Consider the following 20,611-nt stretch of genomic DNA (forward strand, 5'->3'; position numbering starts at 1 on the left):
TGGTGAGCAGGGCGCAGGCTGTGGGCGGGGGCGGGCGGGAGCGGGCAGGAGGAAGGCGGGAGCCGGGCGTGGCGGTGGCCGCATGCAGTGCCCCGGGCGTTTCCCGCCTGCCCTGTGTTGAGTGTATCGGTACTTCCTTTTCCGTGCCGGGCCGTATAGTGTTTGGATGTACCATAGTTGGTTTGACCTTTCACACAGGGAGACGTCTCATTTCCGGTTTGGGAACGTTGGTGTCTAGGTTTTTGCGTGGCATAGTTTTCATTTCTCTGGCATGAAAGCCCCAGAGAGGCTGTCCTATTTCACATCTCCACCGGCAGCATGTGTGTGATCCAGTCCTTCCACACCCTCGCCAGTATTTGGCGGTGTCGCTATTTTTATAGTATTAGCCGTTCTGATAAGTGTGCAATGACGTCTCGAGTGGTCCAGCCATACCACGGCCAGCACTCAGGAGACTGCCCTGCCCGCCTGCCGCCCTCTAGCTTCATACAGCTGCTCCCATGGGGGCCTGGGGTGCGGTCTATCCCTGGGAAACGTGTAGTTAAGCATGTGCTGGGAGCTCTGGACCTGTATGCTCTCGGACTCCAAGGGAGAGTGGTGGTGTTTTTGAGGCTGACTGTGTGAATGTGGATGTGGATGAAGAACCGTGGACACTGGACCCCTAGAGGCTGTGGGCCAGCCAATGGGAAAGGGATAGGCTGTCCGGAGCCCTGACACGCTCCCTCTACCCACAGACTACCCCTGGCGCTGGAGCCAGGCCATCCCCATGAATTCGGTGCTCATCAAGTGGCTGTACCTGCCTGACTTCTTCATGGCCCCCAACTCCACCAACCTCATCAGTGAGTGCCCACTGGCCGGGCCCTTTGTCCACATGCGCCACCCGCCAGCCTCATGGAAGGCCAAGGAGGTTCTGCACAGGCAGCGGGCAAGCGCAGATGCTCCCTCCAGCTATCAAGGAGTGCGTTGTCCCGGCCTTGCCAGCTGGCCCAATGCTGTGGTTCCCCGGCAGGACGGGGAGGAGCGGGGGGGCGGGGTCCTTTCATGGGTGCGCCTAGTCCTGCAGGATAGTCCCATGGCACTGAGGCCCTGCTCACATGTGCACACCCTGTCATCAGGTGTGTATGCAGGTGTGCACACAGGTGTGGATGCAGAGATGGTTGTAGGTATGGATGTTGGAGTGGATGCAGGTGGGCAGAGGGACAGATGCAGGTGTGCACAGACTGATGCCCACGGGTGTGCAGTCAGGCACGTTAACTCATTTCCTAATGTGCATGTGGTGCCCAGATACACAGAACATGTACACAGGCATGATCCCCAACATCCATATCCATGTATGGACATCACCCGCCATGTTCACACTCGTAGACATGTGTCTGCCCAGCCCCCACACGCACACACCATGCTTCTCTCTGGTCTGGGTACGGGGTCCGTGCTCTGTGCCGGTCGTGGGCCAGGCCTCCGCAAGGCCAGCGGTGCCTGGGGTCGTGCGGCAGCGGCCTCCCGTGTATCCGCAGGTGACTTCCTGCTGCTGCTCTGCGCCTCCCAGCAGTGGCAGGTGTTCTTGGCTGAGCGCACCGAGGAGTGGCAGCACATGGCCGGCGTCAACACCGACCACCTGGAGCCTCTGCGGGGGGAGCCCAACCCCGTGCCCAACTTCGTTCACTGTAGGTGGGTCCCGGGGTGTCGCCAGCCTGCAGAGCCCAGTCTGGGGCTGCGGGGCTGACGGACACACCTGGCTAGGACGGAACCTGGGGCAAGTGCAGCCGGCGGTGTCCTGGGACAAGACGAGGGGCGGACATTGACCTTGCAGCAGAGGGGCCTCCGGGAGTTCCTCTGGCCCGAGGCTGCGGGGGGCGGTGGGGTAACCGGCACCTCGCCCGGCAGGTCCTACCTCGACATGCTGAAAGTCGCTGTCTTCCGCTACCTCTTCTGGCTGGTGCTGGTGGTGGTGTTCATCACAGGGGCCACGCGCATCAGTGTCTTCGGGCTGGGCTACCTGCTGGCCTGTTTCTACCTGCTGCTCTTCGGCACCTCCCTGCTGCAGAAGGATACGCGTCCCCGCCTCGTGCTGTGGGACTGCCTCATCCTCTACAACGTCACCGTCATCATCTCCAAGAACATGCTCTCGGTGAGCCGGCCGGCCAGCCTGCCCAGCCCCAGCCCCAGCCCCAAACCCAATCCCGTAGGCTGGCTGACCCTCCTCCCGCCCCCAGCTCCTGTCCTGTGTCTTCGTGGAGCAAATGCAGAGCAGCTTCTGCTGGGTCATCCAGCTGTTCAGCCTCGTGTGCACAGTCAAAGGCTACTATGACCGTGAGTGGGAGAGGGCCGGTGGCTGGGGGTGTCAGGGACACGCACTGCTTCAGGGACCCAGTCCCCCATCCGTTCCCCACACCCCCACCCCATGGTCTTGATCTGCATCCTGATCCTCAACAAATGTGCTTGAGCCTTGCCTCTGACTCAGGTCCCCAACCTCTGCCCCACACCCCTGACTCCACCCGTGTTCCTGACCCCGGTCATACCCCTGACCCGTGCTGGCCCCTGTCTCACAGCCAAGGAGATGCTGGGCAGGGACCAGGACTGCCTGCTGCCAGTGGAGGAGGCTGGCGTCCTCTGGGACAGTGTCTGTTTCCTGTTCCTGCTGCTGCAGCGCCGTGTCTTCCTCAGCTACTACTTCCTGCATGTCAAGGCTGAGCTCCAGGCCACTGCTCTGCAGGCCTCCAGGTTGGCCCCACCTTGGATCCCCTGGGCCCCTCTAGGGCAGGGCACTGTGCCCGATGTCACACGTCTCCTAGAGCGACTGAGGGCCACGGGTCATCAGCACTCCTCAGGGCCTGAGTGCACACTGTCCACGGCATGTGGTCTCAGCCCTAGCTGTCTGTGGGCTGGCGTTTCAGTCCTACTATTGCCCGACGCTGGCCTGAGGTGCACTCCACCAGAGAGCCTGCCCCACCCACCCCTGCCTGGCCAGTGAGCCAGCACGTCTCCCCATCCCTGGCCTCTGTCGGCCCCATGGCCACCTCTTCATTTACACGTTTTCTACCCCATGAGACGAGGTGGCAGGGGGCCCCCTCCCTCTCACTGCAGTACAGATGGGGTGTCATGTTGGAGAGCTAGCCTGTGAGCAGGGAGGACCTGGGCGGCTGGGAGGTGGGCTAAGCCCAGAGGAAGGAGCTCGTAAGCCTGGCGCTCACCCCTGGCTTCACCGACTCCCCCAGGGGCTTCGCCCTGTACAACGCTGCCAACCTCAAAAGCATCGACTACCACCGCAAGGTCGAGGAGAAGTCCCTGGCCCAGCTGAAAAGACAGTAGGTGCCGTCTGGGGGACCGGGATGGGTCGGGGTGTTCTCCTGTCTGGCCCGATGCTCAGAGTCGTCTCCCACCCGCAGGATGGAACGTATCCGCGCCAAGCAGGAAAAGCACAGGCAGGGCCCGGTGGGCCTCGGCCACTCCCAGGAGGCCCTGGACCCCGGCCAGGAGCCAGGTGAGTGGATCGAGCCCCCAGGGCCCCGAGCACTGGTGCATCTGTGCCGCTGGAGCCTGTCCGCGTCTGTGCCACGTGACGTCACAGGGCTTCCGGCCCACCTGTCCTGTGCCATGTGGTCACTCTCTGTCCCTGCAGGCCGCACAGCCTGCCAGTGATTGTCCGTCTGCACGTGTGGGCTGTCCTCCACCGCATAGCACCATGGGAGGGTGCTGGTCACTGAAGGGGCTCTGTGTGTCTCTGCTGTAGGGGACACCCTCATTCTCCATGACTCTCCCTGCTGGCTCATGCTCGCCACCCCCTCCCCTTCACAGGTCCCAGCCGTCCAGGGGGCTCCTCCCCACCACGGACACAGTGGTGGCGGCCCTGGCTGGACCACGCCACAGGTACTGCCCCAGCCTGGCTGCCATGACCACTCTCTCAAGCTGCTGTGTGTTGGGTACCCCCTCACCTCTCAGTTGCTACTGCCTTTGGGGCGTACAGCTTGCCGGTACTGACCTGCAGCCTCGGTGCCGGCCGTGCAGTAACAAGGGGCTGGGCCCCCCACAACCGGCTCTGCATTTTATAACTCGGGGATTCCGAAGTCTGAACTACCACTACCCACTCCCAGCCTCTCCTCTCCTGGCCCCTCCCTGTGTCCCTCTCGTCCCGTCTGGTCTCGTCCCGCCACTCTGGCCTGTGTCCTGTGCATGCGCCTCCGTCCTCCAGCCTGCTGCTCCCTGCCTCCAGCCACTGAGGCTGCCCTGGGGAGGGGGGTTAGGGGCATGCGGGCCTTGGCCCCTGGGGTCACAGGATGCTGTTACTGCCCCCCCAAACCCATGAACATGAGAGTCTTGCAGAGCCCAACCCCACGTGGGGGACGGCCAGCTGAACCCCACACTGCCCACAGTCATCCACTCTGGGGACTACTTCCTGTTCGAGTCTGACAGTGAGGAGGAGGAGGAGGCCCAGCCCGAGGATCCCAGGCCATCGGCACAGAGTGCCTTCCAGGTGAGGAGGAAGGGTCCCCTGGCTGCCTTCCCCTGTCCATGGAGTACCTGGGCCAGGCCAGCACAGGGAGGACAGGTGCCCAGCCCCGTTCAGACCTCCAGAGTCTACCAGCCAGACGGGACAGCAGTCCGTGGGGACCACAGGTCATGGCAGCTGTGTGCCTCTGTCCACCTCCTCCTGTGGTCCCAGCTCTGACCCCCAGGTCTGTGGTGGCCGCCGGTGGCCTGGCCTTCAAGAGGGCTCATTATGTTTGCTGGTTGCATGTCTGTCTTCTGAGCCAGGAGCCTCTTGTCCACCATTGTGTCCCTGGTTCTGGCCTGAGGCCTGGGTGCTAAGTGAGAACCGTGATGTGCCGGGTGGGCTGTGCAAACTGCCCTTTCCTCCCACAACAGCCCCATGGGGCCCACTTCCTGCCCCGGCTCAGGCTGCAGGTCCTCCGCTGCGCTGACCCCTGGCTCCTCCTCTTCCTCTGGAGCTCAGAGGTGAGCCCAGGGCGCCTGGGCCTGGGAAGCGGGTGCTAACCCGAGGCCCTGTCCTGCAGATGGCGTACCAGGCCTGGGTGACCAACGCCCAGACGGTGCTGAGGCGGCGGCGGCAGGAGCAGGCACAACTGCTTGTGGGTGAGTCCGGCTGAGTGCGGGTAGTGGGTGGGGAATGTAGGGCTACAAGGCGCTGACCAGCTCCCTTATGCCCAGGAGGCGGCCCGCGTCCAGAGGCGGAGTTGGCAGAGGGTCCAGCAGACGAGGTGGCAGGTACGTGGGCCCTGGGGTTCGGGGTTGGGGTTGTCACGCTGGCTGCCCCTCCAGGATTCTCACGCCGATCCCCCTCCCTGCAGGCCGGAGCCATGTGATGCAGCGGGTGCTGAGCACCATGCAGTTCCTGTGGGTGCTGGGACAGGCGCTGGTGGACGGGCTGACGCGCTGGCTGTACACCTTCACTCGGCACCACCGCGCCATGAGTAACGTGCTGCGTGCTGAGCGCTACCTGCTCACACAGGAGCTACTCAGGGTGGGTGCCACCATACTGCGACCCCATCACACCCTTACCCCTGCCACCATGCCCTGCCACACTACCTTACCCCTGTGCCTGCCCCACCCCTCCACTCCCACACCGGGAGGACCACCTCCCTACCCTCCTTGTGTGCCCTGCAGGGTGGAGAGGTGCACCGGGGAGTGCTGGACCAGCTATACTCAAGTGAGGCTAAGACCATGCCAACAGGCCCCTCGGAGGCACGCGATGTGCCTAGCACAGCTTCGAGGTAGGTATGGGCTGAGGGGCTCAAGTGGGAACCAGGACCCACTGCATCTGACCTGCTCTCAGGCCCAGAGCCAGGGACACCCCAGCGGCTATGCTTGGGCACATAGCCTCCCAGCCCCTGTCCGGCAGGGACCTTGAGGCCCTCCTGCCGTCTGTGACCAGCCTCCCCTCCCACAGCGGGCTGGGGGCAGAAGAGCCCATAAGCAGCACGCCCGAGGACCCCAGCAGCCCCCTGAGCACGGGCTACAACACCCGCAGTGGCAGTGAGGAGATGGTCACCGAGCCCAGGGCTTCTCTACACGGCTCCCGAGAGCTTCCCGCCAGCACGCGGACCCGGATGCGCACAGCCAGCGAGCTGCTCCTTGACAGGTGTGTGCGAGGGGTGGCTGGTGGGGCCGGGGGCAGGTGGGCCTAGGCCTGGGGCCAGAACCTACCTGAACATGGACCCTGCAGGTGCCTGCGCATCCCAGAGCTGGAGGAGGCTGAGCAGTTTGAGGCCGGGCAGGGCCGGGCGCTGCGGCTGCTGCAGGCCGTGTACCAGTGCGTGGCTGCCCACTCTGAGCTGCTCTGCTATTTCATCATTGTTCTCAACCATATGGTCACCGCCTCGGCCACCTCCCTCGTGCTGCCTGTGCTGGTCTTCTTGTGGGCCATGCTGTCCATCCCCCGGCCCAGCAAGCGCTTCTGGATGACGGCCATCGTCTTCACGGAGGTGGGCAGCGGCCTGGGGGGCGGAGGGGTGGTCCTGGCCCCGCCCGCCATGCTGAGCCCCGCTGCCCCGCAGGTCATGGTGGTCACCAAATACCTGTTCCAGTTTGGCTTCTTCCCCTGGAACAGCCACACGGTGCTGCGGCGCTACGAGAACAAGCCCTACTTCCCGCCTCGCATCCTGGGCCTGGAGAAGACTGACGGCTACATCAAGTACGACCTGGTGCAGCTCCTGGCCCTCTTCTTCCATCGTTCCCAGCTGCTGGTGAGTGCCAGGTGCCAGGGCAGGTGGGCAGCAGGCGGGCACCTCTCAGCCATCTTGTTCCAGGGGGCGAAGCTGGACACTGTGGGTCTCAGGGTGGGCCTGGCCATCTTGCCTGGTCCGAGAGCGGCCCGTGCCGCCACGCCTGCCCCCCAAGGCCCTCCTTCCTTCCTTCCACAGTGCTATGGCCTCTGGGACCACGAGGAGGACCCGCTGTCCAAGGAGCCTGATGGGGGCCAGGGGAAGGAGGAGCCTGAGGAGGAGCCAGCCCTGCTGGGACTCCAGACTGCGGAGAGCACAGGGCCCCAGGAGGAGCTGGGGGCGGCTGGGGCCACCGCCGAGGATGACATCCAAGTAGAAGTGAGAGATGGGCCCTCAGAGCCACACGTGGAGATCAGGCCCCACGACACGAAGCGCATCGGTCTGCGTTTCAGGAGGAGGAGGAAGGAGATGGCAGAACCCAAAGGACCGGCAGCCATTGGTACATGTCCCTGTCAATCTGCAACCCCCCCAGCCCACCCAGCTCTCACATGGGAATCGCCACCCCAGCCAGAGGATGCAGCCCCAGGGGCCCACTGCTGGTGGTGGGGGGGCCTGTGCTTAGCCTGCTGGTCTGTGAAATGGGGTGATGGCAGCCCCTCGGGGGGCTCTCGGGATGGTCAGGAGCTGGACTAGGCCTCAGTCCATCCGTGGTGACTCCTCCCCCACAGAAGCTGAGACGGAGGATGAGGAGCAGGAGGCAGCAGCCGCCTCTCGGGACGTGTCCCTGTGAGTGACCAACCTGGGAGTGGCCGAGGGGAGGGGCGGGTGGGAGCAACCAAGGTCCTGAGCTGAGCTCCCTCTGCCCGTCCCAGGGCCCAGAGCGTGTACCGGCCCCTGCGGCGTTTCTTCCACGACATCCTGCACACCAAATACCGTGCAGCCACCGACGTCTATGCCCTCATGTTCCTGGCTGACGTGGTCGACTTCATCATCATCATGTTCGGCTTTTGGGCCTTTGGGGTGAGCTGGGCTCAGGGGCCCCTGTGAGCGCAGAGCCCAGCGGCCACCCCAGCTCTCCCTGACCCTTCCTTTCCTGGCCACAGAAGCACTCAGCGGCTACGGACATCACGTCCTCCCTGTCAGATGACCAGGTTCCGGAAGCCTTCCTGGTCATGCTGCTGATCCAGTTCAGCACTATGGTCATCGACCGTGCCCTCTACCTACGCAAGACCGTGCTGGGCAAGCTGGCCTTCCAGGTCGTCCTGGTGCTGGCCATCCATGTCTGGATGTTCTTCATCTTGCCCGCTGTCACCGAGAGGTGGGTGCTGGGGGTCAGACCCAGCCTGCAGAGACGTGCTTTGTGGTGCCTGGCAGAGCTGCATTTGGGCCCAGGGACTTTGGGGTCTCCAGCTACTGGACTCGGGCGGGGTGCCCTGATCTGGGCTTCCTGTCCCACCTAGGATGTTCAGCCAGAACACAGTAGCCCAGCTGTGGTACTTTGTGAAGTGCATCTACTTCGCCCTGTCCGCCTACCAGATCCGCTGTGGCTACCCCACTCGCATCCTTGGCAACTTCCTCACCAAGAAGTACAACCACCTCAACCTCTTCCTCTTCCAGGGGTGAGTGTGGGCCGGCCCAAGGGGGCGGTCGAGGCTGCCCTCCCTCAGCCCCTCCTGATGGGTCCCCCGTCTCGGGTAGGTTCCGGCTGGTGCCGTTCCTGGTGGAGCTGCGGGCCGTGATGGACTGGGTTTGGACAGACACCACGCTGTCCCTGTCCAACTGGATGTGCGTGGAGGACATCTATGCCAACATCTTCATCATCAAGTGCAGCCGAGAGACAGAAAAGGTGCCTGGGCCCAAGGCGAGGGTAGAGAGGGGACACTGGTCACTCCCCATTGGGGCCGACGGGAACTGCGAGAACCAAACACTGGCGGCCCCTCCTTGGGCTCAGAAACCATGGCAACATGAGGCCAGAGAGCCACTGTGGGCCAGAGAGCATTTCTAGAACTCTCCCTGGCAGCCGGAGGGGCTTCTTAGAGAGGGGATAGTGAACTCTGCCCTGTTAGGGGCAGGCAGTTGGCAGTGGCCTGAGCAAATTGCACAGTGGAATATGCCTGCCATAACGTTAGCTGAATTTTTGTTCTTTTTTAGCAGCTTTACAGAGAGAATTCATACACAAGATTCACCCATTTTAAGTGTACAGTGTGGTGGTTCGGTAATGTTTAGAGTTGTGCAGCCATCATCACAATGTTAGAACATGCTCTTTGTACCCATTAGCAGTCACTGTCCATTCCCCTCATTGCCCAGCTCCTGGCAGCCACCACCTGCTGTATAGATTTGCCTGTTCTGGAAATTCCACATAAATGAAATCAGGGTGGCCTTTGTGACTGGCTTCTTTCACTCAGCATATTATCAAAGTTCATCCATGTTGTAGTATGTGTCACAACTTATTTTTATGGCAGAATAGTTTAACTTTTTGGTTGTTAGGAGTTATGGGTAGGGCTAGGGTTAGGTTTAGAGGTAGGGATTGAGTTAGGACTTGGTAAAGTGTTAGGGCTAGGGCTAGGGCTAGGGTTAATGTTAGTGTTGGGTTAGGGTTAGGGCTAAGTCTAGTGTTAGGGTTAGTGCTAGGTCTGTCTATGGTTATGATTCATGCCACCTTTTATTCAACAGTTCCAAATGGTGATAGACATTTGGGTTTGTTTTTATTATAAAAAATGCTGCTATGGATATTCACATAGAAGACTCTGAACACACAAGTTTCCATTTCTCCTGGATAGACACAGGGATGTGCTTGCTGGGCCCTGAGGTAACCCTTGCTTTCACTCTCGGGTTGTTTCCACGGCGACGGCTCCACTGCAGCCCCGCTGCTCTGCCACCTCCTCGCGGGCCCTCTGGTCTGACGTTTTACCCGTCCCCGTGGTTTGACTTTGCCTTTCCCTGCTGGCTAACGAGAAGCACCTTTCCCTGGGCTTATCTGCCATGTCTCCCTTCTTTGGAGTCTTTTCAGAGCCTTTGCCCATTTTTTCCTTGGGTTAAGCAACTGTGAGGTAAACAAAAGGTGGTACATTTATACTTTTGGAGTTGAAGGCGTTCCATAGATACTCTGGATACTAGGCCATCAGAGATGCGACTTGCTGGTATTTCCTCCATTCTGTGGTTGGCTTTTTCCTTTTTTGGTGGTGTCCTCAGAAGCACACAAGCCTATTTTTCATGATGTCTAAATTTTTTCTTTCACTGCTTGAGCTTTTGGTATTAGATCTGAGGATATTTTGCCAAATATAAGGTACAAAGATTTGCCCTGAAGTTTCAGTGATTTATGTCTTAATTTTTGCACATGGTGTTAGTTAAGGGTCCATTTATTGAAAAGGCTGTCCTTTCCCTAGTGAGAGGTTGGCACCTGTCTCCTTGTGTGGGTTTGTTTTGGGGCTCAGAATCTCTCCATTGATCTCTGTCCTGTCCAGCACCACACACTTAGCTGCTATAGCTCTGCAGTCAGTTTGGATGTTCAATTAAGGCTTTATGGGTCCACAGGGTGAGCTCAAGACCATGGCCTTGAGGATGGAAAGGTGAGGCGTGGAGGGCAGCTCTGGGAGCAGAGGGAGGGAGGGGTCTGAGACAGCACTGTGGCAGGGAGCAGAGATGGAGGCCTCCACGACGCAGGGCACTGGGAAGGTGGTGCTGAGCAGCTGACCCGTACTGTCCCCCCACAGAAATACCCACAGCCCAAGGGGCAGAAGAAGAAGAAGATCGTTAAGTATGGCATGGGCGGCCTTATAATCCTGTTCCTTGTGGCCATCATCTGGTTCCCGCTGCTCTTCATGTCTCTGGTGCGCTCTGTTGTCGGTGTTGTCAACCAGCCCATCGACGTCACCGTCACCCTCAAGCTGGGGGGCTATGAGGTGAGCAGCCACCTTCGCCAGAACGGGAAGCAGTGCAGGTGCAAGCTCTGCCCGCACACTGAGGGCTCTGGCCAGGCAGCCCCAATTCCCGCTCCTCCCTTTCTGGTCCTCATGGACTATGCAGAGCGTGAGCTGCGTACTGGCGACCTGGGGAGTCAGGGAGGCTCCCCCAGCACCATGTCACCCTGTTTCACCCTCAGCCCCTGTTCACCATGAGCGCCCAGCAGCCGTCCATCGTGCCCTTCACACAGCAGGCCTATGAGGAGCTGTCCAGGCAGTTTGACCCCCACCCGGTGAGCAGCCCCCACATTGCATCGGCCTGGCAGGGGAAGGGATGGCTTTTGGGGGGGTGGCCTGGCTTCACCCCACTGAGGCGCCGTCTTGTGCTCAGCTGGCCATGCAGTTCATCAGCCAGTACAGCCCTGAGGACATCGTCACCGCGCAGATCGAGGGCAGCTCCGGGGCTCTGTGGCGCATCAGCCCGCCAAGCAGGGCCCAGATGAAGCGGGAGCTGTACAACGGCACTGCCGACATCACCGTGCGCTTCACCTGGAACTTCCAGAGGTACGTCCTGGGCTCGGATAGGGCCTGGGTGGGGTACACGCTTCGGTGGGTCACGCTGCACCCCTGCTTGCAGGGACCTGGCCAAGGGAGGCACTGTGGAGTACACCAACGAGAAGCACACCCTGGACCTGGCCCCCAATAGCACTGAGCGGTGGCAGCTGGCCAGCCTGCTGGAGGGCACCTCGGACCAGTCCGTGTGAGTGGGGACCAAGGGGCCTGGGGGCACCAGGAAGGCTGGGCCAGACCTGACCCACTGGATTCCTCCCCACAGGGTCATCCCTAACCTCTTTCCCAAGTACATCCGTGCCCCCAACGGGCCTGAAGCTAACCCCGTGAAGCAGCTGCAGCCCAGTGAGTGTGTTTGGGGGAAGGTGGTGCTGGGCCATGGCCTCTGCCCTGGGAGAGGGTGTGGCCTGACTCTCTCACCGCTCTGATCCAGACGAGGAGGCGGACTACCTCGGCGTGCGCATCCAGCTGCGGAGGGAGCGTGTGGGCTCGGGGGATGCTGGCTTCCTTGAGTGGTGGGTCATCGAGCTACAGGACTGCCAGGCTGACTGCAACCTGCTGCCCATGGTCATCTTCAACGACAAGGTCAGCCCACCCAGCCTGGGCTTCCTGGCTGGCTACGGGTGAGTGTGCAGTGCCGTGGGCCTGGGGGCTGGGGTGCGGCCGTGGGTAGCAGCCCCCAGGACTCACCCGCACTTGCCTGGCAGGATCATGGGGCTCTATGTGTCCATCGTGCTGGTCATCGGCAAGTTTGTGCGCGGCTTCTTCAGTGAGATCTCACACTCCATCATGTTTGAGGAGCTGCCGTGTGTGGACCGAATCCTCAAGCTCTGCCAGGACATCTTCCTGGTGCGGGAGACGCGGGAGCTGGAGCTGGAAGAGGAGCTATACGCCAAGCTCATCTTCCTCTACCGCTCACCGGAGACCATGATCAAGTGGACCCGCGAAAAGGAGTAGGAGCCAGGCTCCGTGTGCACGTGAATGAAGGAGCCGGCCTGCCAGGAAGGAGGGCAGTGCTCCTCAGGCCACAGGAGCAGATACTCCAGTCCCAGGCCACCAGCTGTGACAGGTCCTCCTGGCCCACTGAGCCTTGATGCTGCTGTCAGAAGGGAGCTGTGGCCCCTCCACGGCCCAGCACAGGACTGCTGTCCCTTTCCGTTGTCCCTGCAGGGCCCAGTGCCAGACACACTGGCCAGGGGCCCAGCCCTCCTTTCTCCACACGTACTGTAGAGTTTTTTTAATTAAAACTTTTATTTATACGAACGGATGACAGCACGCTGCCTGCCCATCCCTGTGTCCTGCTCCAGCATGGCAGAGGTCCAGGCGGGGTGGTCCCGGGGTCCATCCTGAGGCTCAGCTCTCACCGGTCTGCGCCTCATCATCACTGTCAATCAGATACTCCTGTATCTCCTGCAAGACCGAGGCCCTGGGGGAAGCCACATAGTGGGAATCAGCCCAAAGGTGCTCACATCCAGGACCCCTCCCAGGGCTCCCAGCACAGCAGGTACCAGTACCTCTGGCTACGGAGCTGGGCCTCAGTCAGGATGTAGGGTGGCAGGGGGTCCAAGGAAGGCTGCAACAGAGAGCCGGCATGAGTGATGGGCTACATGGCACAAAGCTAAGCCAGTGCCAACCTGCACCCTCACCCCAAGAGTGGGAGGGCCTCCCCTATCACCAACACAAGGCAGGATCCACTCACCAAGTCCTTCATGTTCACACGGCACCCGTAGCATAGCTGCTCGATGACACTGGCTCGGGGGTCCTCCCTGTGAGAGCAGAGCTGGACCTGTGTGCCTGGTCTTGGCCCCTCAGTGCAGGGCCCGAGGGCTTGGTCCCAGGTGTACCACCACCCTCTGTGTAGCTACAAGGGACCAGCCATGAGGTGGGGTGGATCAGGAAAGAGACTCACCTCCCGCAGGGCCCAGCCCCCCGGCAACAGCCCTGGGCCCTGCCCACCCCTGCAGAGCAGCAGGGTGTTGTGGGTGCCTCAGCTGGTGCGGTGGGGGGCTGCATCTGGGAGAGATGTGAGGTCTGGGCCCCAAAAGCCGTGGCACTATCTGTAAGCAGAAATAAACTGAGGGGACCTCAGGATTGATAAACCCCAATACCCACTCACTGGTACCCCTTCCACCCATGAACCCCGAGAACATGCAGCACAGACCAGCAGTGTCGATGTCCAGTGCACACATGCAGAGCAGGCAGCGGGGGTCTGGGGGGCCACCAGCATTGCCATCCCTTGGGGCCTTGACCAGCTTCTCACTCGTCCTGGAAGTGTGAGGACAGGGCACAGAGGCACCACTGGTTAACCAGAGCCTGGCTCCTGCCTGACCTGAGCCCCAGGGTGGTGAGCTCAGTGCCTACGCTCCCACTCCCACTCCCCGGCACAAACACACACCTGTACACAGTGCTGACTGTGGAGGGGAACTGGGCCTGCAGCCTGAGCATGAAGGCTTCCATAAGCCGGTGGATGCTGGACTTCTCAGGGGCCTAGGGACAATCAGACGGGGGGCTGGAGTGGCCCTGGTGTAGAGGAGCAGCCCCCAGGCCTGGCCAAGGGGCCATGGGCTCCTCCACAGTCAGCTCCTGAGAGTCGGCCATGTTGGGACTGGAGTGAATCAGGCACACACTTCTCAACACGGCCATTATTAAAAATTAAATTACAGCCTAACTGGCGTGGCTCAGTGGTTGAGCGCTGACCTATGAACCAGGAGGTCACAGTTCAATTCCTGGTCAGGGCACATGACCGGATTACAGGTTCAATCCCCAGTGTGGGGCATGTAGGAGGCAGCTGATCAATGATTCTCATCATTGACGTTTCTATCTCTCTCTCCCTCTCCCTTCCTCTCTGAAATCAATGACCAAAGTGATGCCAGTTCAATTCCTGGTCAAAGGGCACACACCTGGGTTGCGAGTTCCCTCCCTGCCCCGCCCAAATTGGGTGCGTGTGGGAGGCAACCAATCAATGTGTCTCTTTCACATCGATGTTTCTCTCCCCGCACCACTTCCACTCTCGATAAAAATTAATGAAAAAATATCCTCGGGTGAGGATTAATAAAGAAACACACACACACACACACACACACACACACAAATTATGTCAAAATTTTAAGTACCTCTGACAACGGTCATTCTGCCCCTCCATCATCCCCTTCCCCGTGTCCATGACCCCCCCTCCCCCCAAGCGGGGCACCTCGCCTTCCCAGGGATGGGTACCAGGGTGTGGCAACTCCCTCTCCTTGTGAGCCCTCTCCGCCTCGAAGGCACCAACCAACCTGTCCTCCAACTCCAAGGGATAGCCTGTATACGCTCCAAGGATGCTGGGGGACATAGGGGCGCCACTGTGGTACCAGGTGGCAAGCACTGAAGCTAGAGGGCTGGTGTGGACACAGCTTACGCTGCCGAAGACGTGCTGGCAGCCTCTGCCCTGTCCTGCAAGTTACCTTGGTGTCGATAGCTGGTGTGAAGACAGAGGGCACAGCAAACAGGCGGTTGTAGAAGGCGACCTCCTTCAGTGTGTGGTCGCGCATGGGCCGCACCACCACCACGTCACCATGCCTCTCGTCAGAGAAGCCCTGGGGAGGGGAAGGGGGTATGTTCTTCCCCGTACCCAGCCGACAGGGCTATAGCTCCCTCCTTCCCTGCCAGCTGAGGGGTGTCAGGCTCCTCCCTCCATGAGGAAGACCCCAAGACTGATTCACAAGGTACTACTTTCAAGTGAAAGGGCCTAAAGGGTGAGGGTGGGAGGGGCCCCTGGGCAGCCTGGCCCCTGAGTACCGTGTCCCAGGCCAGGAAGGCCCCTCTCCCCAGCGCCAGGCTAGTCATGAGCTTGATGGCCAGGCGAGTACAGCTGTCTCCCGTCATCACCTTGGAGTAGCCATGGGTCCGGGCCACGTGCAGAATCAAGTGCGTTCTGCAGAGCAGGGCAAGGGATCTCAGACACAGGTAGGACAGGGCCAGGACCTGGGGGGGTGGGGGAGGAGAGCTCACCGCAGGGTCTGAAGAAGCTCCTGCTTGGCTGTCAGTGTCTTCACTGAGTCGAAGAGTCTAGATAAAGCCTCGGTCTGGGCAGCTGTGGGTGCCTGGGCCTCGGTCTGGGCAGCTGTGGGTGGCTGAGCCTCGGTCTGGGCAGCTGTGGGTGCCTGGGCCTCGGTCTGGGCAGCTGTGGGTGGCTGAGCCTCGGTCTGGGCAGCTGTGGGTGCCTGGGCCTCGGTCTGGGCAGCTGTGGGTAGCCCAGCTGGGCTCTGGGGGTCCTGGGAGCCAGGCTGGCTCAGCTGCTCCTCCCCTTGGGCGGGTGTGTGCTGCTGCTGGAGGAAACTGTCCACAGCTGCCTTATAGGCCCCCTTGGTCCCCGAGGGCTCCTGGGCAAGGTGGCGAAGCACGGACGGCGGCAGGCCGAACACCTTGCAGGGCAGGGGAGGGTGGAGAAGCTGTATGAGGCCCCGGCCCACCACTGTATATAGCGAGGCGCGGCCCCGGCGAGAGGCCCACAGCCTGGCCCCAAGTGGGCATGCGCTCCTCGTGGACATCCCAGCGGGCACCTCCGGAGGTCCTTCTCAGGGGTGGGCCCACGTACCTCTTCTAAGGCCACAATGTGCCAGGGAAAACCAACTGTCTGCAGGATCAGCTTCATCTCGGCTAGGGTTTTGGCTCTGTCCTCCGGGCTCTGTCCACAGGCTGCTCCCTCTGAAAAAGGCAGAAAGAAAGGAGTCATGGCTTGTAGGAGACAAGCCCAGGCAGGCAGGACAGGCCAACACATGAGATCCCTTGAGCCTGTGCTCTGCAGAGCAGCAGCTTCTGTAGAAACCACAGGCTGCAGACCTCCTTGGAGGAGTGTTTGCAGAGTGGGCAGTGGGTTTTCTGTAGTGGCCGAGGGACGAGGTGGGGAGGGGAGGTGGGGCAGGTTAGCATCCAGCCCCTTGGGCAGTGAACTCAACCATCTCACTCAGTGCCCTAGATCCTGCAGAGGCAGCCAGGCCGACGCTCCTGCCTGACTCTCTGATGGTCTGACTTATGACAACAGCAGTGCCATCTGTTGGTGGACAAATGCACTGTCTCCAGGGCCTGGGTGTGGGCACAGTGCCAGCTGTTTCAGGGTGCCTGCACCAAGCAGTTGGGATCTTGGAGAGAAAAAAGGCCACACGTACCATCAACGTAGACAACCCCTGGCACAAAACGCAGTCTTTTGGCAGAATCTCGACTCAGGCCCTGGAGAGGGGAAGGGACCGGCCTCAGCCTCACGCCTAGAAGCCACAGGACACTCCCTACAGAAACCCTTCTCTGTAAGGGGCAATGACCCCCCTGTAGTGGAGAGGCTGCAGAGGGAAGCCGCATAGCCTGACTCACTTCAAACTGCCTGGGTGTCTGCACTCTCCCTTGTAAAGCCCGCCCTCCCGTCTGTTCCTGCTCCTGGCAGTGCCCCGAAAAGCAGCTGGATCCACATGGCCATCCATGCCCCCTACCCACCCTCCTCTGGCTGCTCAGCATGGAACAGGACAACAGGACAAAAGCAAGAAATTGCTGCTCAGATGGAAGGGCACCACGTGCTGGACAAACATCTGAGGGAGCAGGCGCTTATCTCAGATCCTCCAGCCAGGTTTAGGGGACATAAAGTGAGAGCAGACGCACCACGCTCGAGCTCTGGGCACCTCCCAGGATCCCATACAGACCACCCCACGGCTGCAGCCTTGTCCCCAGTCCCTCCAGTCTACACCCCTCACAGGCAGTGCAGGTCATGTGTGTCCCACCCCCTGGCCAAAGCCTCCACAGCACCATCGGGAGAAACCATAACTGCCCCACAGTGATCCGGGCAGGCCAACACAACCAGGAGTGTTCCTTCTTCTCCCGTCCCCACCTCGACATAAGCTGTCTTTACCAACACTGCTTCCCCTGGCAGCATCCCTCCCCCTTCTCTTCAACTTCTCAAAGAAGCTGACAGGGCCAAACCACTTTTTGTCTCCCAAGACACCTGCTTCTATTTCAATGTCTTGCCCCAGACACACTCCCAGGATGAGAGAAGGCCCATGGCTTCAAGGCCACCTTGAGTGACGCCCTGCTGTGCCCCCAGGACATGCTTTTCCCAGTGATTATGTTTCTACAGTAGAGCAAATGGACAGAGTGCTAAACTGGGACACAGCTGGGTACTCCGGACGGACGCAGCTCCGGGCTTGTGCACCTCTTGTATGCACATCCAGGCGCCCTCCAGGGCTGCTCTCTCTACTTCTAAACAAGAGCCCCTTGGTGCTGACCCTCCACCTTCAAGCTCGGTTGGGTGGTGGCCTGGGCACAGGAGAACAGTGTGGAGACGCACCTCAAGGACCTGCCAGATCATGGAGCTAGACGAAGGCCCCCCAGACCACGCCAGGAGCACCTGGGAAAGAAGGAACACTGCTGGAGGGCACCACATCTCCAACATGAGCATGCCCCCACCCCCCTCCACTATGGATATCCCGGCATGGGTCCATTCTCAGAGCCCAGGCACAGGGCAGCGGGAGGAGCTGGTAGGATGCAGCTGGGACAGGCTGCCTGCAGGAAGGGTGGCACGGGCTAAGAGCCAGGGCCCGGGGGGCCAAACTGCCAAGTAGGGGACTCCACAGAGGAGTCACTCCACACTCTACCTTCTCTCCTGGAAAGATCAGCCGGTTCTTCCCAAGCACAGCTCTGAACTTGTGGACGTAGAACGCCTTGAAACAGTCCCTGCAACACAAACCACCACTGGCTGCAGCCATATGGCCCACATTGCCTACCTCCATGCCAAGAGAGGGAAGCCAATACTGGCCTCTGCAGGGGGGCAGCCTGATGCCTGCTCAGTTACCAACTCCCATCTTTAAAAGAAGCATCTTGACAATGAGGCTCCGCCCCGACGTCGGCATGGAGGGGTTCTCACCAGATATGGTTGCCCCAAGATGAGCCTACCACATGGGAAGGCCCACCTGCATCACCCCTACAATCCTTACCAGTGTGAACCGATGACTGAAGGGCCAGGACCCTGGTGCCACCTGCACTGGCAGGCGCTCAGAAAGGCCCAGCTGGTGGAACAGATGGACATAGGCAGGCGCAGGACAAGGCCACCCAGCCCTTCCCTGAGCAGAGTTGATGACCCCTTCCAAAACCCCCACGGAGAAAAGCACCACCTCTTGGGGTGAAGGGGGAAACACTGAGAAGGCTGCAGGAGCCCTGAGGCCTGAAGCTCCACACAGGCCCTTCTCTAGTGCTCTGATCCGGCTGGGACCAGAAATGCCCAGGAAGCTCCCGGAAACGCAGAGTCCTGGGCTCTTCCCCAAACCCACAGATCAGAACTTCCAGGGCAGGTCCCGGGAACCTGCGTTCTCGGTAAAACTTCCAGCTGACTCTCGGGCTCACTAGGTCAGAGGTGGTCAGCCTTGACTGCACATTAGAATCACTGACTACATCACAATATATTGGGATGAGGCCCGGGCATCTGCTTTTTAAAGCTCCCCTGACAGCCTGGGTGGAGAACAGCACCCTGAACAGAGGAGGCAACACTGTACCCCCAAAACTGCCCCATGCCTGGGGTTATGCACTGTCTGCTTCCTTTTTCCTGCTTAGCTAACCTTGTGTCCACAACAACCCCCCCAAAACTGAACAGAAACTCCTTATAATGAGCCAACCAAACACCCACAGGTCTTTTGAGGATGGTAACTCAATTCAGTGTTTGACTGCAAAATGCTGGAGCTCTAGGGACCCCAAGTGACCAGCCGTAGGAAGTGACTCCCAGGAAAGCTGGATGTGGTGAGGTTCCCCCAGCAGACACAGACACTGCGGTGAGGAGGTGGGGGGAATCCCCCCGTGGCTACCCCACTCCACGTCCTCCCTGCACCACACTTTCCCTCTGGGTCAGCCCAGCGTTTCCCACCTGTGCCGATCCTCACAATCATTGAGGAAAATGTTCAAGACCTAGACTGCCAAAACCTACAACCAGAAAGTCAGCGTCCCACCTTTTCCCAAAACTGAGCAAGCGCAGGGGGGAGCCTCTGGGCCCCGAAGTCCTGCAGGCCTTGCCTAGAGCTGCTGCAGTCTGTCCTCTTATCAGCAAGTTCTCCAAGCAGATTGGAGGGATCATCCTTTTTAGATGCTCTGAAGTGATTAAAGCAGTGGCTTCTTTGCCTAAAATGTATTTCCTGGTGGCATACACCTCGTCCTACTGAGCACACACCAAATCTACTAGGCTCCTAAAAGATGTTCGGGGACGAGAAAGTTTTTGGAAAACAATTTATTCAGTCCCTTCAGTTTCTTTTTTGGAACGTTTTAGAAAGCAGAGCCCGATACTCTTGGAGACCAATTTAAAGATGGGAGCTGATCACTCACTCAACAAATGTTCATTTGCTATACAAAGCGTGCAACATCACCAGGAATTAACAGGGGTAAAACGGGAGACCAGCCCTGCCCTCCTGGAGCTGTGAATCTAGTGGAGTAATGAGACACAGAAGAGTTTTGATTCAAAGGCGATGTGACAGGGGCACAGCAGAGCTTCAGATAAAACAGAACAAGCTGGTGCCCAGGCCCCTCTGAGAATAAGTCTCTGCTCCTGTATAAAGGACCTGCCCCTCGCCCGAGGCAGGGGAAGGCTGAGCCCACCTTCCACTCCTCTGTCCCTCACAAGTAAAACAGGCATCACCCGGGGCACCTGCCCAAGGTTCCAGGATGCTCCAAATCGCCCTGCGATGTGTTCCAGCTGCCCAGAAACGCTATCCCGCCTGCACCTCACTCACTCTGCCAGCTCTCCTCCTAAGTGCCCTCATATACCTTTCTGCCACCTGATCCTCAGTTGAACAGTGGGAGACTGGTACCCACACAGAAAGGAAGGCAATCCTAGCTTCTGAGCAAGCCCTTCTGCCAGGGTCTCCTATCCTCCCCCAGGCCTCACCTGCAGAAGGCGTCCCCTGCTCGGATCACCACCACGGGCAGGCCTTCCGAGCACTTCACACACTTCAGCTCACGGCTTTGGAGACATGGAGGGGGAAGAGAGAACAAGAACATACTGCACACGCCCCTCCCTAAGACTTCAGAGAGAGGTCCTGTTTCTCACCCCAACCTGGGGTAGGGGAGAGGTCATGTGGGTGACTGAACACGGGCAACCAGTTTGTGTCTTAACCAAACTTCCAATTTGAAAAACGACAAGGGCCCTGGAGGATTCCGGTCTGTTAAAGCCGTTCAGGGGGCACCTAAAGGCCACCTCTCATCTCTCCAGGGCTGGCCCGCCAGGGGCGTCAACCTGCTCTGGGTGGCTCAGGACGGGAGACGGGGAGTCGGTGGGTGACAGCGACAGGAGAGCCGACTTCTCTTCCAGGAAAGACGGCATGGTCAGCGGCAGCGCTGTCCCACCGACTGCAAGAACTTGAGGTGCGAGAGAGCAAAGGGGGGCCCGCCCTGGGGAGTCCACCACCGGCCGGTCAGGCTCTCCCAGGTGCTGCGGAGCGCGCTCCAGCCTCCCCGGGACCCCGG

General features: G+C 60.0%; 2 protein-coding genes across 9 annotated transcripts in view; one reads left to right on the forward strand and one right to left on the reverse strand.

Annotated features, from left to right (window-relative positions):
* The window catches only part of PIEZO1 (piezo type mechanosensitive ion channel component 1), a 45,222-nt gene extending 32,809 nt beyond the window's left edge, over positions 1 to 12,413 (forward strand). The window contains exons 27-56 of the mRNA XM_015562927.1: positions 318 to 510; positions 695 to 836; positions 1,512 to 1,665; positions 1,882 to 2,125; positions 2,211 to 2,307; positions 2,547 to 2,718; positions 3,213 to 3,302; positions 3,384 to 3,478; positions 3,793 to 3,864; positions 4,368 to 4,468; positions 5,010 to 5,088; positions 5,164 to 5,220; positions 5,304 to 5,476; positions 5,620 to 5,726; positions 5,903 to 6,094; positions 6,179 to 6,437; positions 6,510 to 6,698; positions 6,876 to 7,176; positions 7,406 to 7,463; positions 7,532 to 7,697; positions 7,781 to 7,995; positions 8,138 to 8,296; positions 8,376 to 8,523; positions 10,391 to 10,579; positions 10,780 to 10,872; positions 10,971 to 11,143; positions 11,217 to 11,339; positions 11,415 to 11,494; positions 11,583 to 11,772; positions 11,857 to 12,413. Of these exons, the coding sequence (XP_015418413.1) occupies positions 318 to 510; positions 695 to 836; positions 1,512 to 1,665; positions 1,882 to 2,125; positions 2,211 to 2,307; positions 2,547 to 2,718; positions 3,213 to 3,302; positions 3,384 to 3,478; positions 3,793 to 3,864; positions 4,368 to 4,468; positions 5,010 to 5,088; positions 5,164 to 5,220; positions 5,304 to 5,476; positions 5,620 to 5,726; positions 5,903 to 6,094; positions 6,179 to 6,437; positions 6,510 to 6,698; positions 6,876 to 7,176; positions 7,406 to 7,463; positions 7,532 to 7,697; positions 7,781 to 7,995; positions 8,138 to 8,296; positions 8,376 to 8,523; positions 10,391 to 10,579; positions 10,780 to 10,872; positions 10,971 to 11,143; positions 11,217 to 11,339; positions 11,415 to 11,494; positions 11,583 to 11,772; positions 11,857 to 12,106 (4,561 nt within the window). The 3' untranslated portion in view covers positions 12,107 to 12,413. The remainder of the gene's footprint in view (positions 1 to 317; positions 511 to 694; positions 837 to 1,511; positions 1,666 to 1,881; positions 2,126 to 2,210; positions 2,308 to 2,546; positions 2,719 to 3,212; positions 3,303 to 3,383; positions 3,479 to 3,792; positions 3,865 to 4,367; positions 4,469 to 5,009; positions 5,089 to 5,163; positions 5,221 to 5,303; positions 5,477 to 5,619; positions 5,727 to 5,902; positions 6,095 to 6,178; positions 6,438 to 6,509; positions 6,699 to 6,875; positions 7,177 to 7,405; positions 7,464 to 7,531; positions 7,698 to 7,780; positions 7,996 to 8,137; positions 8,297 to 8,375; positions 8,524 to 10,390; positions 10,580 to 10,779; positions 10,873 to 10,970; positions 11,144 to 11,216; positions 11,340 to 11,414; positions 11,495 to 11,582; positions 11,773 to 11,856) is intronic.
* The window catches only part of CTU2 (cytosolic thiouridylase subunit 2 homolog (S. pombe)), a 23,253-nt gene continuing 15,023 nt past the window's right edge, over positions 12,382 to 20,611 (reverse strand). Inside the window, exons 1-15 of one of the 8 annotated variants that reach the window (XM_006762191.2) lie at positions 20,034 to 20,605; positions 17,764 to 17,842; positions 17,457 to 17,516; positions 16,294 to 16,354; positions 15,723 to 15,832; positions 15,355 to 15,549; positions 15,137 to 15,324; positions 14,924 to 15,059; positions 14,590 to 14,721; positions 13,545 to 13,636; positions 13,311 to 13,414; positions 13,059 to 13,206; positions 12,849 to 12,915; positions 12,664 to 12,722; positions 12,382 to 12,575 (exon numbers count right to left, since the gene is read on the reverse strand). In XM_006762191.2, the coding sequence (XP_006762254.1) occupies positions 12,503 to 12,575; positions 12,664 to 12,722; positions 12,849 to 12,915; positions 13,059 to 13,206; positions 13,311 to 13,414; positions 13,545 to 13,636; positions 14,590 to 14,721; positions 14,924 to 15,059; positions 15,137 to 15,324; positions 15,355 to 15,549; positions 15,723 to 15,832; positions 16,294 to 16,354; positions 17,457 to 17,516; positions 17,764 to 17,842; positions 20,034 to 20,146 (1,617 nt within the window). In that variant the 5' untranslated portion in view covers positions 20,147 to 20,605 and the 3' untranslated portion in view covers positions 12,382 to 12,502. The other 7 variants (XM_015562965.1, XM_006762192.2, XM_006762190.2 and 4 more) reach the window with 7 other exon arrangements.

This window comes from Myotis davidii, unplaced genomic scaffold, assembly GCF_000327345.1.
Source record: "Myotis davidii unplaced genomic scaffold, ASM32734v1 scaffold77, whole genome shotgun sequence".
Classification (NCBI taxonomy): domain Eukaryota; kingdom Metazoa; phylum Chordata; class Mammalia; order Chiroptera; family Vespertilionidae; genus Myotis; species Myotis davidii.